The 24,233-nt window shown below is 45.9% G+C and overlaps 1 protein-coding gene across 5 annotated transcripts in view; it reads right to left on the bottom strand.

The window, feature by feature from the left end:
• The window catches only part of AK8 (adenylate kinase 8), a 121,659-nt gene that overhangs the window by 80,729 nt on the left and 16,697 nt on the right, over window positions 1-24,233 (bottom strand). For 4 of the 5 annotated variants that reach the window (XM_081179236.1, XM_081179234.1, XM_081179233.1 and 1 more), the window contains exons 2-4: window positions 21,668-21,752; window positions 5,333-5,382; window positions 3,840-3,953 (exon numbers count right to left, since the gene is read on the bottom strand). In XM_081179236.1, the coding sequence (XP_081035362.1) occupies window positions 3,840-3,953; window positions 5,333-5,382; window positions 21,668-21,749 (246 nt within the window). In that variant the 5' untranslated portion in view covers window positions 21,750-21,752. The remainder of the gene's footprint in view (window positions 1-3,839; window positions 3,954-5,332; window positions 5,383-21,667; window positions 21,753-24,233) is intronic. The other variant, XM_081179235.1, reaches the window with a different exon arrangement.

Genomic DNA, 24,233 nt, shown 5'->3' with positions numbered 1-24,233 from the left:
TTTGTTCCAAACATTGCAAATTTTGGATAAGATGGATTGTTTCAAGAAGTGGCAGAAGGATATCTCTAGATTTGTTTGGCAGGGCAAGAAGCCTCAAATAAAATTTAAGATATTAACGGATGCTAAAGAAAGAGGTGGATTTGCCCTGCCAGACCTTAAACTTTATTATGAATCAGCTGCTTTTTGCTGGCTGAGAGAATGGCTGCTTCTTGAAAATACTGAAGTGTTGGATTTAGAAGGTTTTAACAATGTATTTGGTTGGCATGCATATTTGTGGTACGGTAAGGTAAAAGTACATAAAGCATTTAAAAATCATATTGTTAGAAAAGCATTGTTTAATGTTTGGATAAGATATAAGGATTTGTTAGGGGGGGGAAACCCAAGATGGTTGTCACCAATGGAAGCGAAGGCACAGAAAAAACTCAATATGGAGGCCAAATGGCCGAAATATTGGGAAATTCTGGAACAAGATGGAGAGAGAATAAAATTGCAGAGCTTTGAAAAATTGAAAAACAAAGTGCGAGATTGGCTCCATTATTACCAAATAACGGAGGCATACAAATTGGACAAAAAAGTTGGTTTCCAGGTAGAAAAATCAAAATTGGAAACAGAATTGATAGAGCCAAAAACCAAGAATTTGTCAAAAATGTATAACTTGCTGTTGAAATGGAACACTCAGGATGAAACGGTGAAATCAGCTATGATTAAATGGGCACAAGATGTTGGACATAATATAATGATGGCTGACTGGGAACGGTTATGGACCACAGGTATGAAATTTACGGCATGTAATGCCCTAAGAGAAAATTTAATGAAAATGATTTACAGGTGGTACATGACACCAGTTAAGCTTGAGAAAATCTACCATTTGCCTGATAATAAATGTTGGAAATGTAAGGAGACTGAAGGTACATTCTTTCACCTTTGGTGGACGTGCCCAAGGATTAAGACATTCTGGGAGATGATTTATAATGAAATGAAAAAGGTATTTAAATATACCTTCCTTAAGAAACCAGAGGCCTTTCTCCTGCGCATGGTCAGCCAATTGGTGTTAAAGAAGGATAGAACTTTTTTTATGTATGCAACATCAGCAGCAAGAATACTCATCGCGAAGTATTGGAAGACACAAGATTTACCCACCAGGGAAGAATGGTAGATGAAGTTGATGGACTACATGGAATTGGCGGAAATGACTGGCAGAATCCGAGACCAGGGAGAAGAGTCAGTGGAAGAAGACTGGAAAAAGTTTAAAGCCTATTTACAGAAATACTGTAAAATTAATGAATGTTAGAAAAATGTTGGAATGAAGTTATATGGCTTTAGTAGAAATGCTGTAAGGAATTAAGTATAAATAGATTAATAGAGCTTTAAAGGGAAGAATGTGGTTAGAATGTGTTGAGACAATTATAGGATAGAAAACAGAGAAAGATGGGAAGGAATTGCTGAAACAATTAATGGAAGTGGAATACAAAAAGGGAGGCGTGAGGAGGTCGAGGAAATAAGGGAAAGAAAGACAAGATGTTGAAATTGGATTGTGTTTTAAATGGTTTTTGTTTTGTTTTGTTTTGCTTTGTTTCTTTTATTTTGTATTGTATTGTATTGTATTGTATTGTATGTTTTTTTTCTTTATGGTTTTTTGTAGTGTTGTGTTGAACTTGTTGGAAAATTAATAAATATTATTTTTTTAAAAAAACTGAACTGATTTTAACCTCAGATTCAAAACCGTACTGATTCTTTGCTATCTTAGAATCCCCAGGAAAAATGCTAGGTACACTGCTAGGGAATATATAAAACCAAGTTCACCTCTTTTAAATTAGAGAAAGGAAGGAAGGGGAAAAGACTGGGTCTGTAGCAAGGCTGCTGCTAGTGGAGCAGGGGAGCTGTCTAACTGAAGTGTGAGAAGTGGAGAAAAAGACCAGGAGAGACAGAAGAGGAAGAGTTGCACAAGCAACAGTCAGACTTTATTCCTGGTCCTGCTCTTCCTGGAGCATCTGTAGGACCCTAATCAGTGAACATGGGCTCACCATTCCTCCCCAAGGCCAGAGATCCCAGATGGATGTCATCATGCTGTGTACCTTTTAATCTGTGTACCTTCAATCTAAGGCCTGCAACTTTCAGTTCCAGGAATGATTGCAGAATGTAGAGTGTCAGAAGAGAGAGAGAGAAGAGAGAGAATATAAACAATTGGGGTCTGATCCCTGGACTCTACAACAGGAGTGAGACACCTCAGGCTCTCCAGGCTTCAGAATTCCCCTCAAGCGGCAACCCTCACTGGCCTTGCTTTGCACCCTCCTTGAGTGTTCCTGCTTGGCTGGAATGTATCTTTAAACTCTGATAATGGGCCTGCTTGTCTGGATGGAGAACGCAGAGGGGCATGCGTGAACGTGTGTGTAGAAACTAGCCTATTGTATGAAGGTGAAATTTACATCCCTTGCTCTGCCCACTTATGCCTCTGGCCCTGCCTATCATGTGGCCTTGCCCATGGCTGAAAAGGGTTTCCCATGCCCTATTCTACAGGCTCAAGGCTACTGATTTTGGACTGTGTCTTCCCAGGACCACCCTCCTTGGCACTGACTCTGCAGGAGACCAAACCGGATGAGGCATCTTTCAGAGGAGAAGATCTTTGGAGTGCTTGTCAGGGTCTGCTCTGTTCACTTCATTTCTAAATATGCTAGGAACTGACAATGGGGTCTTCCTCTAAGAAAAGGGATGCAGGTGGCGTTGTGGGTTAAACCACAGAGCCTAGGACTTGCCGATCAGAAGGTCGGTGGTTTGAATCCCCGCAACGGGGTGAGCTCCCGTTGCTCGGTCCCAGCTCCTGCCAACCTAGCAGTTCGAAAGCACGTCAAAGTGCAAGTAGATAAATAGGTACTGCTCCGGCGGGAAGGCAAAGGGTGTTTCTGTGCGCTGCTCTGGTTTGCCAGAAGCGGCTTAGTCATGCTGGCCACATGACCCGGAAGCTGTACGCCGGCTCCCTCAGCCAATAAAGCAAGATGAGTGCCGTAATCCCAGAGTCGGTCACGACTGGACCTAATGGTCAGGGGTCCCTTTACCTTTACCTAAGAAAAAAGTCCCCACCTGGTTGCAGGATGGTCCAAATAGGTGGGTGGGGCGATAAGTAGGATACTCTCCCTACCCTAACCTCCCCCATCCTTAAAAAAGAAAGTTGTGAATAGGGATGTAAGAAGGCACCAATTTTTGTCCCATCCTGCTTTCATGAGAACCAGTGCTGTTTCTGCTCTGTTTACACTAAAACTCGGGTTATTCATCTGTTTTGGGCAGAAACTAATGTTATTATGTACTGTAATTAATTTCAGTGGAAAGGAAATGTCAAAAATGGTGCACAAAATGGCACAGACTGAAAAAAACAACAATGGTAAATACTGCTCATATTTGCTTGTGTGATTTCTGTTCCTGACCTTGGTCAAGCATGCAAACTGTCATGATTTCTGCTCCCATTTCCAAAAGAATTCTCCAACATCGCAGCTATGGACTGCATTACATTCAGACACACTGTGCTCATGAATTTCTATCCACCTGGAGGAGTTTTTAATACCTTGTTTTTAGTAACAACTATGGCATAGGGTAGATTGTGAATTCAGAAAAGTTCAATATTTATTCTCAGCTGAGGATGGCAAAGCTCCCTTTGCTATTTCATCCCTAGAATGGAGGGAGCCCACTGCCACAAATTCACAAGTCTTTCTGAAATCACCACAGATACAAAACAAGGTGCGATAATTGGATCGCTCGTTTGTGTCTGCAGAAAAATAAAACGGCAAATGCCACAACTTATATTTCCCTTCCATGCAGAGATAGCATCGTTACCTCTGCCCACGCACCTGTTTTGTGTCTTGATACTCCTGTACTTTGTCTGTGAGGTTTGACCACGCACTGGTTAACAGAGTCTCCGGAGAAATCCGTGCAGTTCCCAGTTGTTTACAAAGCCACATTGCCTGGAGGGAAAAGCAGGTGTTTGGGGTGGGGGAGAGAGAAGGAATAAGAGAGAGCTGTATCTTCCCAAAGGAAATGAAAGTGAATTTGAAGAAAATTTAAAAACAAATAACACCAGCATTTTCACAGTTTTTCCATCGGAGTGTGCAAAATTCGTAACGCTTAAGTGGAAAGTAGAAAAAGAAAGCACCATCTGTAACAGGAGAGGGGGGAACAGCAAATATGTTATCTGTCACTTTTAAAAGGAATATAGTGACCATTTTGAAATTCAGCACAATGGAGATCTGGAACGTTTTCATTTACGATGTCACTTTAAAACCTGTGCTCCTTCTGCCCCCTCCCTCTGGAAGAGCCCAATGCCTGGATTTTCTCAAAGACTGCTAGGGAATGAAAAAATAAGCAGCAAAACCTATACACACACAGGGAATCTTACTTAACCTGTTTCCTTCTGACGAAGGGTAATTAATCAATAAAGAAATTTATTGAAATTAAAATTAATCTGTAAAGAGTTTAAAGGATTCAGCCTTAGGCAGAGTAGGAGAGAGCAATGATTTAGTGCAAGGACAGGCCTGTGTTAATCATACTACTTTATGTTTATGAAGGGCTTGACTTTGCAGTCCTATACCTAGACAGATGGGTAGAGGACCGCAGCTTCAAAGTTTTCCAACACTTTCCCATACATTGCACAACCCCACTGTGAGGTAGAACAGAATAGCTGCAAAGATGTGGGCTGAAGAGAATCTGAAAGTATACAGTGGCTCCTTGTCTAAGGCTACTTTTGAGAATCTGGAAGAGACGAAAGATTTGAACTGGGAGTTTCCTGACTCTTGCGGCCAACTGCCCTATCACAGGCACTCAAGGAACTTTGGAAAGACTGATTTATACCAATGATTACTAAAAATGTCAAGCCATAGGCCAAGATGTCTGCGTTTTCATGGAAACATCACAGGTGGTCTGAAGCACCGTAATAATATAAGGCAAGCCTGTTGGAGCATACCAGTGGCCCATCTAGTCCAGCATCCTGTTCTCACAGTGGCTGGCCAGTTGCCCCAATGGGAAGCCAGCAAGAAGGACCTGAGCACAGCAACTCTACCCACTTGTGATTCCCAGCAACTGCTGTTCAGAGGCATACTGCCTCTGATAGTGCAGGGTAGAACATAGCAATCATGGCTTATCCTCCATTTGTATAATTTAAAAACCATCCAAGTTGGTGGCCGTCACCCACATCTCATGGGAGTAAATTCCACAATTTACCTATATTGGAGCTTTTTGTCCAGGTCCAGAAAAATGCTAAGTACTAATATAGACTTTAATAAAGGCAATGAGTCCTACATCTGCTATCCATTAAGAACATTTCCATGCATGCACAAAATCCACTTACAATAGTCGTTTTCCCAGAAGCAGGAGGTCCAAGTACACAGATCTTTGGAACTGTAGATGAAATAAAAAACACATGAATGTCACAACATTGTAGCTGTTAAGGATCCTTGTAATTTCCTGAAGATAACTGCAATATCCATTGCCATTCCAGTTCCTTTTATTAGCATATGTTTAAATGCTGGAAATGCTGGGGTGCACTGTAGGCTTAGTCCCCTTCCTAGACTGTCCTTTTTATGTTGACCTATTGAACTTTATCCAGTGCTAGACTGATACCCAATTCCTCTTCCATTTTCTCCATACCTCCCTGGTGAGAGGACACCTTTTTGATTCTCTCACCATCCAAGATGCAAGATCATGCTTTCTCCACCTTAGATAGAACTAAGCCCTTTCCAATCAATCATGCATTTTGTTCAAGGAACATAGCTTTCCTCCCACCCAAACTCAAAGAGTCTCAGTGTGATTATATACAAAGAATCATAAAAGTAGAAAGGACCCCAAGAGCATCTATTCCAAACCCTGTAATGGAAAAATCACAGCTAAATAATCCCTGACACATTGTCATCCAACTTCTGTTTAAAAACCTCCAGTGAACAAGAGTTCACAACCTTCCCAGGTAGTCCATTTCACTATTGAACAGCTCCTACCATCAGAATTTTTCCCCTAATGTTTAGTTAGAATTTTTCTTTTAATTTTGGTAATCAAGAGTAAAGTAGGCTCCTCCAGCAGGGATTAACTCAAGATGCCAACAATTTACCCCCTTAGCATGAAGACCTCAAGTTTGGACTAGTGGTCAGCTAGTAATTGTGGGGAAGGAATGCTGCTATTTTACATAGGATAGGCAACATTGTGCCCCTCCAGATGCTGCTAGACCTAGTTCCAATCAGCTGCAACCTACGTGACCAATGGCCGGGAACAATGAGAGTTATAGTCCAGTAGTATCTCAAGGTGGTAAACAACAGATTGTATTAAGAAAAGCAAGCTTTGCTCACTGTTCTGAGGAGATAGGCTACAATCTCAAGCAGAGTGGGGAGGACCTAATGGCCCAGGGTAAAAGACAGATTCAGCTGCTATTCCAAAACATATATGGGACCTCCCCACTACTTCAGGAGACCTGCAGCCTAAGGACTACCTGTTGAGTGCACTCGGGTTGCCTGTGTATCCCTGGGTGCTGGTTCTGACTTTTCTGGCTTTCAAAGCCCTGAACACCTGGGACACCTTCTGAGAAATGCACCCGCTTAGAATTTAAGATCCAGATCAAGAGTCCTCAACATGCTCCAAATTCAGGGGGCAGAGATTGGATCAGTCATGTTGCTTGCATTATGGAGTGACTGCCCCCACTTCCAATGCTTTTAAACAATGACTGATCATGGCTGTTTTGATTACAGTGGGCCCACCACTTCCACAAGGTTCGGTTTTAGGAGTCCACGCACAGAGGCAGGAACCCTTGGAACTGCCTCCCACCCCTGCAACAAGGAGAGCAACTTACTAGGGTCTGGAAAGGTTGTGGGAGAGTCCTGAAAGCTTCCCAGGGCGTTTGTGAAACCTTCCCAAAGCCCTGTGCCTCACTTACCTAGCTTTGGGAAGGTGCCGCAAGGACCCTGGAATGCTAGTGCCAGAGTCCTCCTGCAAAACCTAGTGGGTGAACAATGCAGGGAAAATTAATAAATGGAGAGCAGAGGTGGACCTGGCTCTCCATTTATTTATATATTCCCCACACCAGCCGGACATAAGGTTATGATCATATACGTAAAGCAAGCACAATTTGAGGGCTTGATGTATTGCTATTTGTCCTGTGCTCTTATTAGTTTTATGTGGTTTTGCTCTTACATGGTTTTTAATCGGGGCACTATTTGCTTAACAAGAGTGTGGGTTATGGATTTATTTATCTTTTAATTAAAGCCATGATTGATTTTTGTTAAAGTTACCTTGCTTTGTGTATTAAGGCATATCATTTCTTTTTTAAAAAAATAAGTCAAAAAATTAATGGCTGCAACTAGTTCCCAAGGTAGAAAAAATAAAAAGGAATATGTAACAGTGTTGTAAGAGGAAGCGGGCCTTCCAAGGCCTCATCCTGGCCAGTCCCGGCTCGACCAACAAATATCTGGGGTTGAGGGGCATGGGGTGTGTGCGCTGGGGGGGGTGTGTGTGCAATGCACTCTCTGTGTCAAGAGAACAGACCTACCACACCCCTCCTAGATGTGTGTGACGTGGCAGGTATTTTGCTAGTTTAGAAAGAAGATGGTTTTCATTTCACTTTCCCCTCACGTCTCCTTGACCCAGAGACTAGCTACCTCCTGGGCAGAGCTGGGAAAGATGAGACACGAGGTGCGTTTCCCAGGTTCCTTCTGGAGCAAGATGGCAAAAACTCCCCCCCCCCCTTTCAGCCGCTAGAGAGAGAAAAAACAAGTTACTCCATGTGTGTTTTCACCCTCCTCAGTCCTTTTGTCTCGCTGCTCACTCGCTCTCCCCCCGGACAGCATTAATATCAGATTCCTCCCTGCTCTTTTCTTGTTCATTCCTCGAGTCCATGGTTGTCCGTGGCACAACCTTCTTTTGGTTTCAGAGCAAGATTAAAGGCAAGAGGAGCTGAAGAAGAAGAAAGGGATGGCGCGCCAGCCGCCTTCCCCCTCGGCACATATGTCCCCGCATCTTCTTCGTTACGCGGACGTGTGCGGGGTTTTAATGGGCCCTTCCATCTCGAGCACCGTTGCGGGCTTTTAATGATTAAAATATGGGAGAGAGGAGGCCCAGGTGCTGGGAAACGGCAATCAAGTTGAGGTGGATTACCAGAAAGGATGGTCTAGCAAAAGCAGGGGGAGGTGGACATAAAGGGGAAACAAAGGGTTGAGAGTGTAGTAGGCAGGAAGCCTTGGAGAAGTTCTTGGCTGAGATTAAGGCTGTGTACACACTAGGCCTTTAAAGCACATTTGAAACGCATTCTTTCCCCTCAAAGAATTCTGGGCACTTTAGTATGTTAAGATTTGCTGGGGATTGTAACTCTGCAAAGGGTAAGCTATGGTGCCAAGAAATCTTTGAGGGAAATAACGAACTTTAAATATCTAGTGCAGGCACAGGCAAACTCAGGCCTCCAGCTGTTTTGGGACTACAACTCCCATCATTCCTGACCACTGGTCCTGTTAGCTAGGGATGATGGGAGTTGTAGTCCCAAAACATTTGGAGGGACGAGTTTGCCTATGCCTGATCTAGTGTGTACATATGCCCATTTTCAGGAGGTGTGGTATGGGGTGTCAGCGGCCTCTGGATCAGAGCTGCTAGGAATTGCAAGTCAGGAGAATGATCTCTGTGCTCAGCCCCTGCTTGTGGGTTTCTCACTGGGGCATCTTGTCTGCCACTCTGATAACAAGATGCAGAACTAGATGGGCCTTTGGTGTGATCCAGCAGGCTTGTCTAATGTTCTTATGGTATTTCAGCCCACCTAAACCGATTATTTGAAAACATAGTTATCTTGGGGTACAACTCAACGGCTGAGTAACTATTGGTATAAGTCAGCCTTTTCAAAGTTCCCTGAGTGCAAGAGACAGGGCTTGGTTATGGAAAGACAAAGACCTTTTTTGTTTCCACACCCTTTTAAACTTTACTCTTTTAATATCTCCTTTGATCCTTTGTTTTAATGCAGCCTTCCCCAACCTGGTATATTCGACAAGTATACTGGCAAGGCAGCTATGGCTTCCTGCCTCCTACACTCTCAACCCTTTGTTTCCCCTTTATGTCCACCTCCCCCTGCTTTTGCTAGACCATCCTTTCTGGTAATCCACCTCACCTCTCCAAAACAGTATGGGAAAATGTGATGCTAACGACCAATGCTGCATCACACTGCTTTATGGAAGTGAGTCGTAGGCAACTTATACCCACCAGAAGCAAAGCCTCAATCTCTGCCATAAGTGCTGCGTCAGGAAGATTTTGGGCATCACGTGGCAGGACAGTCTCAAACAAAGACGTGCTCTCCCAAGCCCACATTCTCAGCATGTTTGCACTCCTGTCTCAGTGACATCTACATTGGATTGGTCATGTCTACAGAATGGAAGATGGCAGGATCCCCAAGGACGTGCTCTACGGGGAGCTGGTTTCAGGCACCAGGCCTGTTAGCAGACCAACTCTATGCTACAAAGATGTCTGTAAACATGACATGAAGGCTGGCAACATCACCCCCTCCATTTGGGAATCCCTTGCAGATGACCGCAATGCCTGGAGACAGAGAGACAGGTTTATACATCCATAGCCATAGCCAGAGGAGGAATGACCACTGGGAGGAGTGCAGAAAGAAGAAACGTCATGGTACACCTGCATCAGCACAGCCAGATGCCATCATCTGCCCCAGCTGCAGCAAAACATGTCTCTTCCATTTCGGTCTCTACCACCACAGCAGGAGCTGTAACCCTCCAATGGTTTGACTTCACCCTCAAAGGCACATTCTTCCATTGTCTCCTGAGACAAACAGATGCCAACCAAGCAACCAGCCAAAACTATCTATCAATATGACATGTTAAAGTTATGTGCCTGGGTAAGCTTGTTGGAACAAAAAAGGTTTTGGCACCACAGGAAACAATACAGTGAAGGTGTATTGATATTAGGTAATAACATAAATGGGCAGGAAGTTCCAAAGTGTAGGTGCTCTTACACTAAAGGACCAATTTATTGCAAGTGCAGAACAAGCATTATATGGCAGGTATAAAACAGACAGAAAATAACAACCTTAAATACTTTTTTTAAATCCTGCTTGCTTTGGAGATTTTGTTTGCAACTGAATCTTAATTAGATCCACAAGCAAATATATCCTTTGAACCTCACTCTGTTGCCCTCTGTTCCTGAAATCTTTCAGCTTTGTTTAAAATCTGAAATTTGGACACCTGCCATTTTCACGATGCCCTTTGAGGTTGTGATCTGTTGCCCCTTTGCCCCCCCCCACACCCACCCACTGCCATGCTATATACAAGCACTGTGATGGCTAGTCTCCCAGTGCATTTTCTTGGAAGCCTGCTCCCTTCTACCCCTCATATCTTTTCCAAAGGTACCTGTGGAGATAATTTCAGTCGAAGATTCCAGCCGGCCAAAATAAAAAATGACAAACCTCGCTGGATCTTGCTATCCAAAAGGGAGCGATGCTCTCTGATCTTGGCAAGAGAGCCGAGGGAAAGAGAGAAGTGTATTCCCCACCCCACCGTCCACCCCAAAGCTTTGCAACCGCTTTCCAGTATGGAGTTGAGCAGTGGAAAATTTTAAATCATGCATGAACCCCCAAATTACAAATTCATCTTTACAAAGTTCTTTGACTTGGGAGGTTTAAAGGAAGGGCTCTTACTGGCTCTTGTAAGAGCACCAAGAAAAGGCTATACATTATCAGGAAAAGAATGCTTTAAAAGGCTACATCAAGCTGTTTTTGTCACCTAATTTCTTTCAAAAAAATAATGTGATTAAAACCTGTGTGGCTTTTTTCTCCTCCATCCCCCTTTAAAAAAAAAAAATCTTAACACCTTGAAACTCCAGCCTGGTAAGTGAGGAATTATTTATAAACAGAGCCACTGAAATGTGCTGTGGTGCCAACACTAATCAACTTCTTCAACCCGCTTCAAAGCAATATATATATATATATATATATATATATATATATATATATATATATATATATATATATAATATCACGAACCTTTCTATCTACAGATCCTTTTGAGGTTTAAGTAAGGAGCACGATTTAAAATTCACAAGAAAACCCTGAGGTACTGAAGCTTTAATACACAGCTTTTTGGACAAACGTTTGATAGGAGGGGGGAGAAAAAGGAAATGTACCATTATACACACCGTATCACGCTTTAATATTGCCCAGGGCTACTGTAAATGCTCACTTTGTACTAAATCTGCTTTTCCTTCTGCATAGGAGCTGGCAGAAGACGTGCCAATGCAGAAATGTGCCAATTTACTCATCTGCACACCAGTAAAAATCATCTGGGGCTCAGTCCCTAAACGTACCACACGGGTAGCAGAGTGTTTCTAGGGCAACTTTGTAATGGACTGTTTAACCCTTCTGGTCTGCACACCGATCCCTTTATACAGTCAACAGTCCACCATTCAACAGAGAGTTATGCCAGCTGAATCCCACTGATTTTTGTGTACTTAACTCCTTCTTGGACTAGGGCTATGGCATGACCACCACCACTACCCCCCAAGCAGCTGCTAAAATGCCAGTGTTATACATTTCCAAGATGGAAATTTTAACACAGAAGGCTGTCAAGGATTTGGCTTCCAAAATTTCTGTTATCTAACAAGGTGTGACTTTGTTGAATAAGCAATCCATGTTCAATTATCCAACCACTACCTGATTCTGCTTCTCTGCACTTCATTCATTTTTCTGAGATTAAGATTCAGCTTTGATAATCATCATCATCATCTTTATTTTGTTCACAGCTAATTTACATTCAGATTAGTGCTACAGTTTCTGCTGTTTGTCCTGGGTCCAATTCATACTCCTAGTATTAATCTTTAAAGTAGCCCTAGGGGTCAGTTTACCTGCAAGTGAGTTCCTATCCAAACTCTAAAATGTACCTTCTGAATGCCGCTGCCAAATGTAGTGAGGTGGATGACTACTAAAGGGGGACGGGGATTGAATGAAGGATGAAATTTTATTTGGATTGCATTTAAAGATGTACTTGCTTAATTCTCACTTTCTGAAAAAACTCAGACATACAACCTTCCGAGTTTACATTTCTCCTAATTTTTACAGTGCAGTTCTCAAGCCCAGTAGCATGCCAAAAAATGTACATGCCCTGGTAAAGTGTGCACAAAAAGCATACATCTGTGGAAGTCATATATGCATTCTGTTAGGGGAAATTGCTTTGCAATCATGTATCTATTGGTGGACTTTGCATACAAAAATGTTAATATTAGAAGAAATTTGCACAAAACACAGATGAATTTCCACAAAGAGTTTTAAAAAAGAACACCACAAACTGATGTGGAACTGTAACTAGCTGAACCTAAAAACAGAAAACTGAGAAACTGAAAGAAGCCACAATTTTCAAATTTGCTCAACCCTACCTGAATGTAGAATACCATCCCTATAAGGGCTTCCTAACACTAACTGCACTCTTTCCGGCACAAGACCAAGACCCTTTTATTCTCCCAGGCTTTTAAAAAAACTTTCACTATTTCTTAATTATTTCAACCCACCCTAATTTCAGACTAATATATTTTATATTGTTTTAATTCCGTTATAGGTTGCTTACTTTTTAACCATTATATGTTTTTAGCATTCTGCGATTTTTTAAAAAAATAAATAAATAAATTGTAAGCCACCTTGAGTCCTGGTTCTGTGGGGGGAAGGCAAAATACTAATAAATAATAATTAGTCATAATAACTCTTATTGGGCCGACACATAAACTTTGCAAAATCTGAGGCTATGTGCTTCAACACTGCCCCCCCCCTCTTCTGCATACCCAAAAGGAATTCACCAACATCAAAAAAAACAAAAAACAAAAAAACAGCCGTACCAAATTCAGGTACCTAGGGGATCAAATAACCAGAAACCTCAACAAACTACAGTCGTACCTCGGGTTGAATGTGCTTCAGGTTGAGCACTTTCGGGTTGCGCTCCATGGCAACCCGGAAGTAACGGAGCGCATTACTTCCAGGTTTCGCCGCTCGCGCATGCGCAGATGCTCAAAATGACATAACACGCATGCGCGGAAGCGGCAAAACACACCTTGCACTCGCACAGAAGCGCAGTCGCATCTTACGTTCTGTTCAGGATGCGAATGGGGCTCTGGAACGGATCCCGTTCGCATCCCGAGGTACGACTGTATACCTCCACAATTACAAGCCCCTGTTCAGGCTGCCTCACACTTTGGAACTCCCTGCTGCCTGACATAACTACTCTTTTTGGTGCCTGCTAAAATATTTTTGTTTAGAGAAGCCTACCCAGACATGTTTAACCTGTTTTTTAGTTTATAAGTGATTTTATTTATTATTCTGGTCTACTCAGGTAGACTAGAGCAGTGTTTCCCAAACGTTTTTGGGCAACGGCACACCTGTTTACCGGAAAAAAATCTCGCGGCACACCACCATTAAAGCCCCGCCCCGTGACGTCAGCGCGCAGCGTCACGCCGGGAGGGACGCACAAAAGTGAAAGTTTTTTCCCTTCCCCTTGCCGGGGTGGGAGGAGGCAGCAGAGCGAGGGACTGAGGGACGGCGGCGGCTGTTGTGCTGGTGGCGGCGATAGCGGGCGGAGGAGGAGCCGTCGCCGGGAGTTGCTGCTGCTGCTGTTGCTGCTGCTGCCCGGACATGCCGGCCTCCTCCTCCTCCGCTGTCTCGCAAGCAACCCACCCTCCCCCCGCTTCCCCAGACCGTCTCCCCCCCCCACCGCCGTGTCCCCTACCTGTGCTGCAGCCCCACTAGCCCCAGCGTGATCACATGGGGCACGTCCAGCTCCGTGGGCCACAGGCCGGAGGCGATGCACCCGAACACGCCGCACTCCTCCTGAATCCCCAGCTCCTCGAATTCCATGGTGCCCGAGCGAACACGTGTTGTTGTCAGCGCAGCTGCTTCTGTTATTGCTGCTGCTGCCTCCTGCCGCCGCCGCCGCCTGGGTTTGAGGGGGGGGCGGAGGAGGAGGAGAAGGAGGCGGCGGCCTCAGAGGCGCGAGTTCCTCTCCGCGCCCACCCCTTGCGCCCGCCTCATTTACATGCATACATTACGAAGGGGCGAAATTCCCCGCCTCGGGGCTGTTCCGCGTGGTGGAGTTGGTTTCCCCACCCCAGAGGAGCAGAGCAAGAGAGGTCGCCTTCGGGGCGGGGGGGGGGGCTACTTTGTATCTGCCTTTGGACACAAGTTAGCTCCCGCTCGCTCTTTCTCTCTCCCCACAAGTTAACTTTGTTTCCCTCTCTCTTTCTCTCCGCGCGCGCGCGCTTCTGAGAGCGAGTTTTGCCCAGTGGCTCCGAGAGTGTAAACGGCTGGCTGAAGTGCTGAGGAGACCGCGAAGGGCGGAGGGAGCTGGGCTTTGCGCGCGACGGAAGGGGTTATTCCCCCCCCCTTATGGAAACGGGGTTTGAGGGAATAAGGGGCAGGGAGGAGACTTCGGTTTTTGCGCGACTGAGCAGGGGAAGGGGGCGTCGGCGGGCGCTCGTCTCAGATTGGAGAAACGCTACCAAAGGGTTGTGAGCGGGGGTGTGTGTGTGTGTGTGTTAAAAACATCCCTCCCTCCGTGGGTGGAGGAAAGGGGGCTGGGAGGCAGGATGTGGCCCCGGCGGAGAGTTTTAGGTGGCCCAACCCCTTCCCTTTCCCAATGAGGTGGAAGCATTGGCGGGTTTCTGCAACCGCGCCCCGCCCCCTTCCGCCGTCCGTGCTCCCCCCTCCCTTCGTACGCAGCCCCAAAAGTGCCTCCGGACTCCGAACGCGCTTCTTTTTCGGGTCGCTTCCCTCTCGCGCGCTGCTCACTTGGTTTTGTTCTCTCCTAGGCGCCCGACTCGCCCGCCTCCCTCCCACGGCACACCAGCCGGTGTCTCACGGCACACTAGTGTGCCGCGGAACACCGGTTGGGAAACACTGGACTAGAGTATGGTGATACCCACAGGAGAGGTGTAGCTCGCAGAGTGCAGGGCTGAAGACTCACTCTGATTGGCTGCAGGTCCAGCTAGCCAGAAGGTCTGTGGAGACAGAACTTTGTGACTGGGAAAAGAATAGCAGTTGAGAGTCTGGGTTCCTGGCATTTCAGCTGGATAGTGTAGCCCATGGGTAGGCAAACTAAGGACTGGGGGCCAGATACGGCCGTATTGCCTTCTAAATCCAGTCCACGGACGGTCCAGGAATCAGCATGTTTTTACGTGAGTAGAATGTGCCCTTTTATTTAAAATGCATCTCTGGGTTATTTGTGGGGCATAGGAATTCGTTCACTCCCCCCCCCAATAGTCCACCCCTCCCCCCAAGGTCTGAGGGACAGTGGACCAGCCTCTGCTGAAAAAGTTTGCTGACCCCTGGTATAGCCTCTGAACTGTGTGCAATTTGCCCTGAGAATAGTATCTACAGCCAGAGAAGGAAGTCTCTGAGCTGGGTGTTAGATTAAAATTAAGTGGCTGGTGTCTTTTAAGAGTATATAGACTAGTGAGTACCAGGAAGCTCAATTTGAGAAAAGAGAAGTGGAGTTGTGAGAAAATACTCTATTTGGGTCTCAAGTTCAGTAAAAAGGGGACAGACCTTCTGAAGAGAGGAGTAATCCCAAACCAGTTAGGAGGGGAGTGTGTGCTGATCCCCTGGGCTAGTATACCAAAAGAGGAGCCTCAGGGGTGAGATTTGTAAAAGGTTGGAGAAACTGACAGAAAGTGTCAAGTTTTCAGAACCCTAGTTTTATGACCTAAACTGAAACTGCGCTGCAATTAGTTTAATGAACCAAAGCATAGCTGTCAACTTTTCCTTTTTCTTGCGAGGAATCCTATGCGGAATAAGGGAATTTCCCTTAAAAAAGGGGAAGCGTTGACAGCTATGAACCAAAGTGAAAATAATCTGTGCATTTACCATCTTGTTTAGAACGGTGACATCCACTGTGATATCAATCAATCAATCGATAGATAATTCTGTCCCCTGACACATCTTCTCTTTTGCCTATTTTACTGTAAAATAAAATCTTTTACCTTTTTAACTTCCCTAAGTCTCCAAGTGCCATTTTCTTTAAAAAGCAAAAATACCCAGTAGGAAGAGGGGACACATATCCTATGTTTTAACCTGTTTTTAGTTTATTGCTGATTTTATTTTTTTAATGTTTAAATAGTTGTTTTTACTAATGGTTTTATTGTTTTGTTATTTGTAAGCTGCTTTGAGGGTTTTTTTAAACAGCAATGTATATATTTAAGAAATAAAAATAAATTTTGATTGGTTTGTATCCACTCAGTGAGACCCATTGAAATTAACAGACCCAAGTTAGTTATATCCATTCATTTTAATGGGTCTACTCTGAGGAAGACACTGGATACAACCCCATTGTCCTTGGGTTTTTCTGAGTGATTGTTCAGCTGGAACTGAAGCTGGACGACATTGAGGAGTTTGACGGCACCCGCAAGGAACTTGAGAGTCTTAGGAAGTGCAAGGAGGTGGACGTGGTGGGAGCCAGGGATGGTGAAGGTACGCTGGGACTCTCAACACTGATCATAAGAGCCGGGAGCAGATGATACATGACCAGATTAGCTACAAACCCCAGCCCAAACCAAACAACCATTCATCTCAATTTGGGAACTTTGAGTTCTAGAGCCCAAAGGGTGGACAGTGGCAGTGCCTGGTACCTGTGAGCTTCGGAAGAAAGCAGGAATTTGTTTCAAGAGCCCGACAGGCTCTGTTTAGAAATAGCAAAAGAGACTAAGCTTCTCTCCTCTAGGTTTTAAATGGAATTCCTCCTTCAAGCAGAGCAAGTCTTGCTTTCCCTACAAAGATGGGATCTCTGCCTTACTTGATGGTTTCTTTTGTGAAACCTTGCTAGGCTGCTGTGCTTAAAGAATATTTGTTTTTAACTTTGCATGCTTCATTGTATAAACATAGATGGACATTCTAGCTACTGTACTTAATAAAAGATTTTTTTATTTTTTAAAAAAAGTTTCTCAAGGCCTGTTGTCGTTTGGAACTATAAATTACCAGCACCTTTGTGTATAGCGTCATCGTGCCCACGCCACACTACTTAAAGGAGTACTTTAGAACCAATTATTAATTAAAAGCTTTTCTGCCTTCACACCTGGGAAAAATACAATCTCTTTTTCTTTTCCTTCCACATCTCTGTTTGAATTTTTCTCTGGGGCGAAAGCTGCCTTGGAAGGAGAGATCATGAAAATTCATAGCTTTCCTGATGACTTTAATAAGGTAATGCTTCTCCCTCTCTTCAGTCAGTACCTTCTTCTGTAATCAAGAAATTTGTTTAAAACACACACACATTTACACACAAAGAAACCAAGATTGCTAGAGATTCCTCCTCTGTTATTCTTTCTTTTTTTTCTCAACAGCTCTTTTTAGCATTGTTCCTTCCATTATTTAATAAGAATACTCTGAACTTGAGCAGACAGCAGTGCTTCATTTAAACCAAAGACAATCTCTTTTACTAGAAACTCAAAATCAAGAGCTTTTTGCTTTGTTTTCAAATCCCACTCTGAAAAATAAAAGGAACAAACTGTAGCTTGGTCATTTAGGATGTTCAGCTCAAGAATTTAAAAACACAGTTCAGCTAACTGGTTCCACTAACAGGAGCCACTACAAGAACTTTTGCTAGCACAGTGGGGCTTTCCTCCATCCTTAAACACACCCCTACACCCCAAATTGGCTCAGGGGGGTTGGGAGAAACTCCAGAACAGTGCACAGGGGAGAAGAGGGAAGATCATTCCATCAGACAAACAGGATGTTGGAGCAATCTCCTTAGCACTGTGTTGAATTTCTCCCCAAAAAAGCTGCCTTATACTGCATCACTCACTGGTCTACGTAGTATAACATCATCTAAACTGACTAACAGTGGATCCCCAGGGTTTCAAACACAAGACATCTGTGGAATGCTCTCCCCAGAGAGGCTTGCACTGCATGAGCAGGAAACCCTCCCCCCACGCCTTCCAAAATCTTCTTTGATCGCTCCCCTAACCATCCAGAGCAGATTGGGGGAGTGAAAGGGGTCACATTTCACCAGCAGCATTGGAAGCCCTGGTGGCACCTGGGGCAGGGGCATGCACACCCCACTACACCATGGGAGTGGGGCATGCCATGGGGTGGGCTGGGCACCAGAGTGATTATGCCCTAAATCAAAATAGCAATCATTATCATCAGTTGAATCATGCCCTTGCTTCAGCAGCCAAAAGGTTTACATGAAAACTTTTCTATGGTGTACTTAAAAACAAAACGAAAAAACCCTCTCTTAAACAGATCAGAATGGGCGCAAGCTACATTCAGAAACAGCTCCTGGATGCAAATTGTTTTTTCTCACTCACCAACCCCAAATATTTAGCTTCAAATTCACCTTGATATGAATCTCAACCCTAAAACATAAAGAGCCCGAGACGTCTCTAGTGACAGAGATTTTATTGATGTGACACAACAGAACGTCTGGTGTGTGTGTGTGTGTGTTTTAAAAAAGCAACAACCCAGAGTAAACCGTTACAGAAACATCAAAGCAACATGACACCATTCTCGCCTTGACAGCTCATGTGGAATGAAAAATTAGAGTGCCGTTGTGCATAGCCAAATCTAATCCGCCTAAGGGTGAACAGTTTGTAAATCAAATACTTTTGATTGAGGGTACACGGCTCTTCATTGTGGCAGGAACGCAGGCTGTTCGATTCGTCAGCCTGCCTTACACACAAACACACACTCATGTTAAGAAGCCCACTTGCAGCTTCCCCGACTGCGAAGCTGTTGAGCTGTGGAAGTCATTAGCTGTGGCAAGTAAGTAAGTAATTTAAAAATAAAAATAAATGGCAGGCAAAAGCTGCCAGAGCTGAGAAGCCAAATTTTCACTTGACAAAAGGAGTAATTAGCAAGCTTAATGACATCAGGAAGTTATCAGACGGAGGCACAGAGAGTATAAATAATGGATACACAAGAACTCCTGCCATTCCCAGGAAAGGCATCTTGGTTGTTGTTTTTAAAAAAGGGATCTGTTAATGCGCTTTTCTCTTTGGCTTTCCACAGGAAAAGAAACTTGAAGCATCTTACAAACCCTAGAAATTAGCACATGGTGGGCAACGGGTAGGAACATAAGGAGGCAGTGATTTCTGTCCTGTCCTGTACTTGCCACAATCAGCACTGTTTACATTCTGCTACAGTTTGGCTCCTGCTAAATCCTGTTTGCCTCACTATATTATGTCTGAAACTAACACAATTATTTACATAATTAATTTCTATGCATTTCAATGGAAAGGAAACATAAAAATAATGCAGCAAATCACATTTTTGCAGACTCAAAAAAGAAAAAGAAAGACCATAGCGAATTCCACTCATATTCACTGGCATGATTTCTGCTGCCAGCATCAGACAAACATGTACATTGTGTACAAAGCTAGCCTTGTTTTCAAAGTTGCCATTTCAGGTTTCAGGACAGGGGAGCTATGAGATTACAATAGTGGGACACAATTTCCAGCAAGGATCAATTAACTTGTCTTAGAGATATATAGATATATACATATGTATTCAAGTTCAAAACTGATGGTTATTTTATGAGTATTTAATGTGGGGTTTCTTAATATCTAGGTCAGGGTTTCCGAACTTAGGTCACAAATTGTTTTTGGACTGCTACTCCCATCACCCCAAGCTAGCAGGCTCGGTGGTTAGGGATGATGGGAACTATATAATCCAAAAACAGCTGGAGACCCAAGTTTGGGAAACCCTGATCTAGGCAGAGGCTTTTCAATCAGGTTGAATGGGGTGCTGCCCCACCAACCCCTCAGCCAGCCCCCACCTGCCTGCCTTCTTACGCACAACCAATCCAGGGAGTGGTGCCCCTGGCTGTCAGCTTTCTCCTCCTCCCAGGTTTCAGTGTGGCCATTGTAGAACTAAGCAGGGAGGAGGATGGGGACAAAACTGTAATTAATCCCCCCCCAAAAAATGGGTCTAGCTCCACCTGCTGTTTGGACTCCCTGCCTTCTGCCCTTTCAGTCAAAACAGGCATCAGCCACCACTGTACCTAGGTGCTCCTGGAAAATAATTAGGTCTGAAAGGCATAGCCCTCTTGGTATACCATCCCTAACCAATTTCATCTCAGTCGTGCAGATGATGGTTAGGTCCTACTTGTGTGCTTCCCACTGACACCTGATTGACCACTGTGAGAACAGGATGTGGGACTAAATGAACCATTGGCTTGATCCAGCAGGCTCACATCATTATGTTATGTTATGTTATGTTATGTTATGTTATGTTATGTTATGTTATGTTATGTTATGTTATGTTATTTTGTGTTGGTGTTATGTGTTAGAGTTATGTTACCTATGGTTTCCATGCAAAGTGGCAGAGGCATAGGAAGGGGGGGTGCAGGGGTACGGTCCACCCCGGGTGTCATCCTTGAGGGGGGTGACAAAACGGCACACCACAGGGGGTGGCACTTATCGCGGGTCCTGGCCTGCAGCGTGCCCGAGCCAAGCATCTCTCCTGGGATTGACGCGGTGGCTCGGGGCCCCGTGCTGCCTGAAATGGCGGCGTGGGGCTTGCGTCCGCCAGGCAGACTCTGTGGGCAGCTCGCCACACCACCCCCTTGGGCAGATTGCCCCGGAGCCCCCATGCACAATCGCTGCAGTGCGTCCGTGCACAGATCACCCCGCCCCCACCGCTCCAGGTGTCGGGGCAGTTAGCTACGGCCCTGCAAGGTGGTACCAGCGGCGTAGCGTGGGTTGTCAGCACCCGGGGCAAGGCAAGTAATTTGCGCCCCCTAACCCGGGGCAAGGCAAATAATTTGCGCCCCCTAACCCCTAACCTGCCGCCGCTGCCAGCTTCTTCTTGCTGCTGCCTGGTCTGGTCTGGTGTGGTGTGGTTCTCTCCCGCGCTCAGCGCTGCGCTGGGCGGCCGTTGCACTGTCCCTCCCCCAGATAGTCCCTCGCTCTCTCTCTGCACCGCACGCCTGGCACCCACCCCCTCCACAGTGGACGGCGACCCAGCGGCTCAGATCGGATTCGCACAGCCAGCACTGCAGTGAGAGAGAGTGAGTGAGCCAGGTAGGGGCAGAGAGCTGCGAGTGCGAGCGCGCCTCCCCCAGATGTTGTGCCCGGTGCGGCCGGCACCCCCTGCACCCCCCACACTACGCTACTGGGTGGTACTGTTGGGTACTGATTAGGGCTGGTCAGCCAAATCTCTACATGAAGCAACCCCTTGAAACTAAGCCATCACTTTTTCCCCTTCATCACTGCAATATGGCCTTACCAGCAGATCCCATCACCCTGGGGCTGAGCCAAGCATAGAGGAAGTGGGGAACTAAAAGCTGAGGTAGGCTCCCCTGTTATTTTAGCTTCCCACTTGTGCCTCTATGCTTTGCTCAGCCATGGGGTGATGGGATCTGCTGGAAGGACCATACTGGAGGAAGAGAAATTGTGGGTGGGGGGGAGACTGTCTGCACTTTGGGAGGAGGCCAGAATATATAGTTGGTGGCTGATCAGCTGTCTTGATGTCCTGCGTCCTAGAGAAACTGATCAAAACATTCTGGTGGCTGCCATAAAGGGAGAAAATGTGTAGGAAGAGGGTAGGCAATAAGACAAAAAGGATGGTGGGAAAGACAGGCTTGAGGTCAACAACTTGTAGGGCAGGAGCTGCCTCTCATAGGCTGGATTCAGCTCAGGAGCTGCTAGTTGCCCAATTCCCCAACTAAAATTATTTCTTCCCTTTACTCACCATCATAGTTGTCTTGTTTTAATTGTTTGATCAAGAAGTCTAAAGGCTCTTCCGGTTTATGGATAAGCAAACCTTGAAGCATTTCCTTTAAAAACAAAATTAAAAGAATTATTACAGTGGTACCTCGGGTTAAGTACTTAATTCGTTCCGGAGGTCTGTTCTTAACCTGAAACTCTTCTTAACTTGAAGCACCACTTTAGCTAATGGGGCCTCCCGCTGTGGCTGTGCTGCCAGAGCACGATTTCTGTTCTCATCCTGAAGCAAAGTTCTTCACCCAAGGTACTATTTCTGGGTTAGTGGAGTCTGTAACCTGAAGCGTATGTAACCTGAGTGTCAGGGAACTGCCATCGGAAGGACAGGAGGTGGAAGGGCTCACACAGGTTGGGAGAGACTCAGCAGCTGAAGAGGGAACCAGCAGGGGGAGAGGAGGGGCTCCGAGGGAAAGTGAGCAGGAGGGATGGCTCAGAGACACTTCCAGCGAGGACAGTGGGGAGGTTTCAGGACCACCTATAGGGACACCCACTCCTCGCCGGAAGCTGTCACGCCGAGAGTCCAGAAGACGCGTTTCCGTTAAGGAGCTTTTATGTTGGAAACGATTCCGAAAGCAGCCACTGTCGGAATCTGCCAGCGACTGACAGAGCCATGCTTAAGGCGCTCCGTCACAGACAGAGGTTTGCGGACTTGACCAAACTCTGAGGGATTAGGATTTTACGCACAAGCAGCTCATCATCCCATCACAGCATTCCGACAGTCATTGAAAGCAGCTTGTGCAGGAGAAAGCATCATGAGCAACCCAGCCGGAACCGGAGAAGCAGGAGGAGCTGGAGCGGGTCCAAGCCTGGAAGAAAGGTACAGGATGTTGGAGGTCCAGCTAGCGCTGCAGACGGCGAGGCTCGAGGAGAGGAGGGCTCAAGATGCAGAAAAGGGGAAAACCACCTCGCTCGCCAGAAAGGTGCCAGGATTGGTGCAGAAGTTTGGGGGGAGCCCAGGAACTATCATGCCTTTAGGACAGAGATGCAATATGCCCTTAATCTGCAGTTTGATGAATTTCCAGACGAGGAATCGCGAGTGGGATTTGTGATTGCACATCTCGAAGGGGGGGCGAGAGACTGGGTTAGGTCCCTGATGGCAGCGAATAATGACATCCTAAAGGACACGATGAAGTTCTTTCGTGCCATGGACCTGATATTTTCCAGCGATATTGAGCAGGGAGTGGTACGCAGACAGTTAATGGCTTGTAAACAGGGGAGCCGATCCGTCCGTGAGTACTGGACTGAGTTTACCATGTTGATCCATAAATTGGGGTGGGATCTATCGGCGGAACCCATACAAATGCTTTTTGAAGAAGGGCTTTCTTCGGCTGTGAAAGACGAACTTTCCCGGGCGCCCAGGGCGGAGTCTATGGACCAGCTGACCAAATCCGCGCTGACCATAGGAGCATGCCAGGAGGCGAGAGCCTTGGAGAGGCGGGAAGGGAAGGGGGAACGTTGGAGGGAGTTTCGCATTCCAGAGATTCCAGAGCCACCTTTCCCGCCAGGAGAGCCGATGGAAATTGGAACAGCGCGCGCACGCGCAGTTTCAAAGCCCAGTGAAGGGGAAAGAAGGAGGGGAAAGGCGCCAAGAAATGTTATCTCTGCCAACAGCCAGGTCACTTTGCCAGAGTCTGCCCCCAAAGAAAGGAATGGCAAGGGATGGCGGGAGCTGTTGGGGAGAGAGAGGAAGAGCGCCAGCAGCAAGTAAAAGCCAACGCCTGGCTGCCACCATCGGGGCACAGCAGCCAGGCCAAAGAGCAGTGAAAGTGCCCACGCCGGAACCTCCTAGACCCGCCCTAGTGATAGAGGTGTTGCTAGAGCTGCCAAACGGGCACCCACTAAAGATAAAGGCGCTATTGGACTCAGGCAGCTCCTGTAATTTCATGAGCAAGGAGTTTGCAGCTGAACACCAGATACAGACTATCCCTTTAAGCAACCCTTTGCAGGTGACCACGATCGATGGGAGGGAGCTGTTGGGAGGAGAAGTCAGCCAACAGACAGTCCCAATGATAATGAGGGTGGCAAGGCACACTGAGCTAATAGCGTTCAACGTGGCCACCTTGGGAGGGGCTCCCATTATTTTGGGAATGAGCTGGCTAGCGTTACATGATCCGCTAGTAGGCTGGCACCAGAGAGTGGTCTCCTTTGGGTCAGCACATTGTCTAGAGCACTGCCAAGAGGGGAAAGCTCTGGAAGGGGCTAAGGCCACTCTAGCAGGGACGGAAGTAGCGGACAAGGGGAAGGTGCCCCAACAATACGCCGACCTGAGCAACGTCTTCAGCGAAAGGGAAGCTGACAAACTACCTCCGCATAGACCCTTTGACTGTCAAATCAATTTACTCCCTGGGGCTCAACTCCCAGTAGGCAAGCTGTACGCCATGTCAGACAGGGAGATGCAGGAGTTGAGGGAGTTCATTGACAAAAATCTGAAGAGGGGTTTTATCCGAGAGTCCAGAGCGGTGGGTGGCAGCCCAGTGTTTTTTGTGGATAAAAAAAACACGGACAAACCGAGACTTGTGGTGGACTTTAGGGCC

The sequence above is a fragment of the Podarcis bocagei genome (assembly GCF_964188305.1).
Source record: "Podarcis bocagei genome assembly, chromosome: Z".
NCBI classification, from domain to species: Eukaryota; Metazoa; Chordata; class Lepidosauria; order Squamata; family Lacertidae; genus Podarcis; species Podarcis bocagei.
The sequence above is the reverse complement of the archived record's forward strand: the minus strand, read 5'-3'. Positions and strand labels throughout refer to the sequence as shown.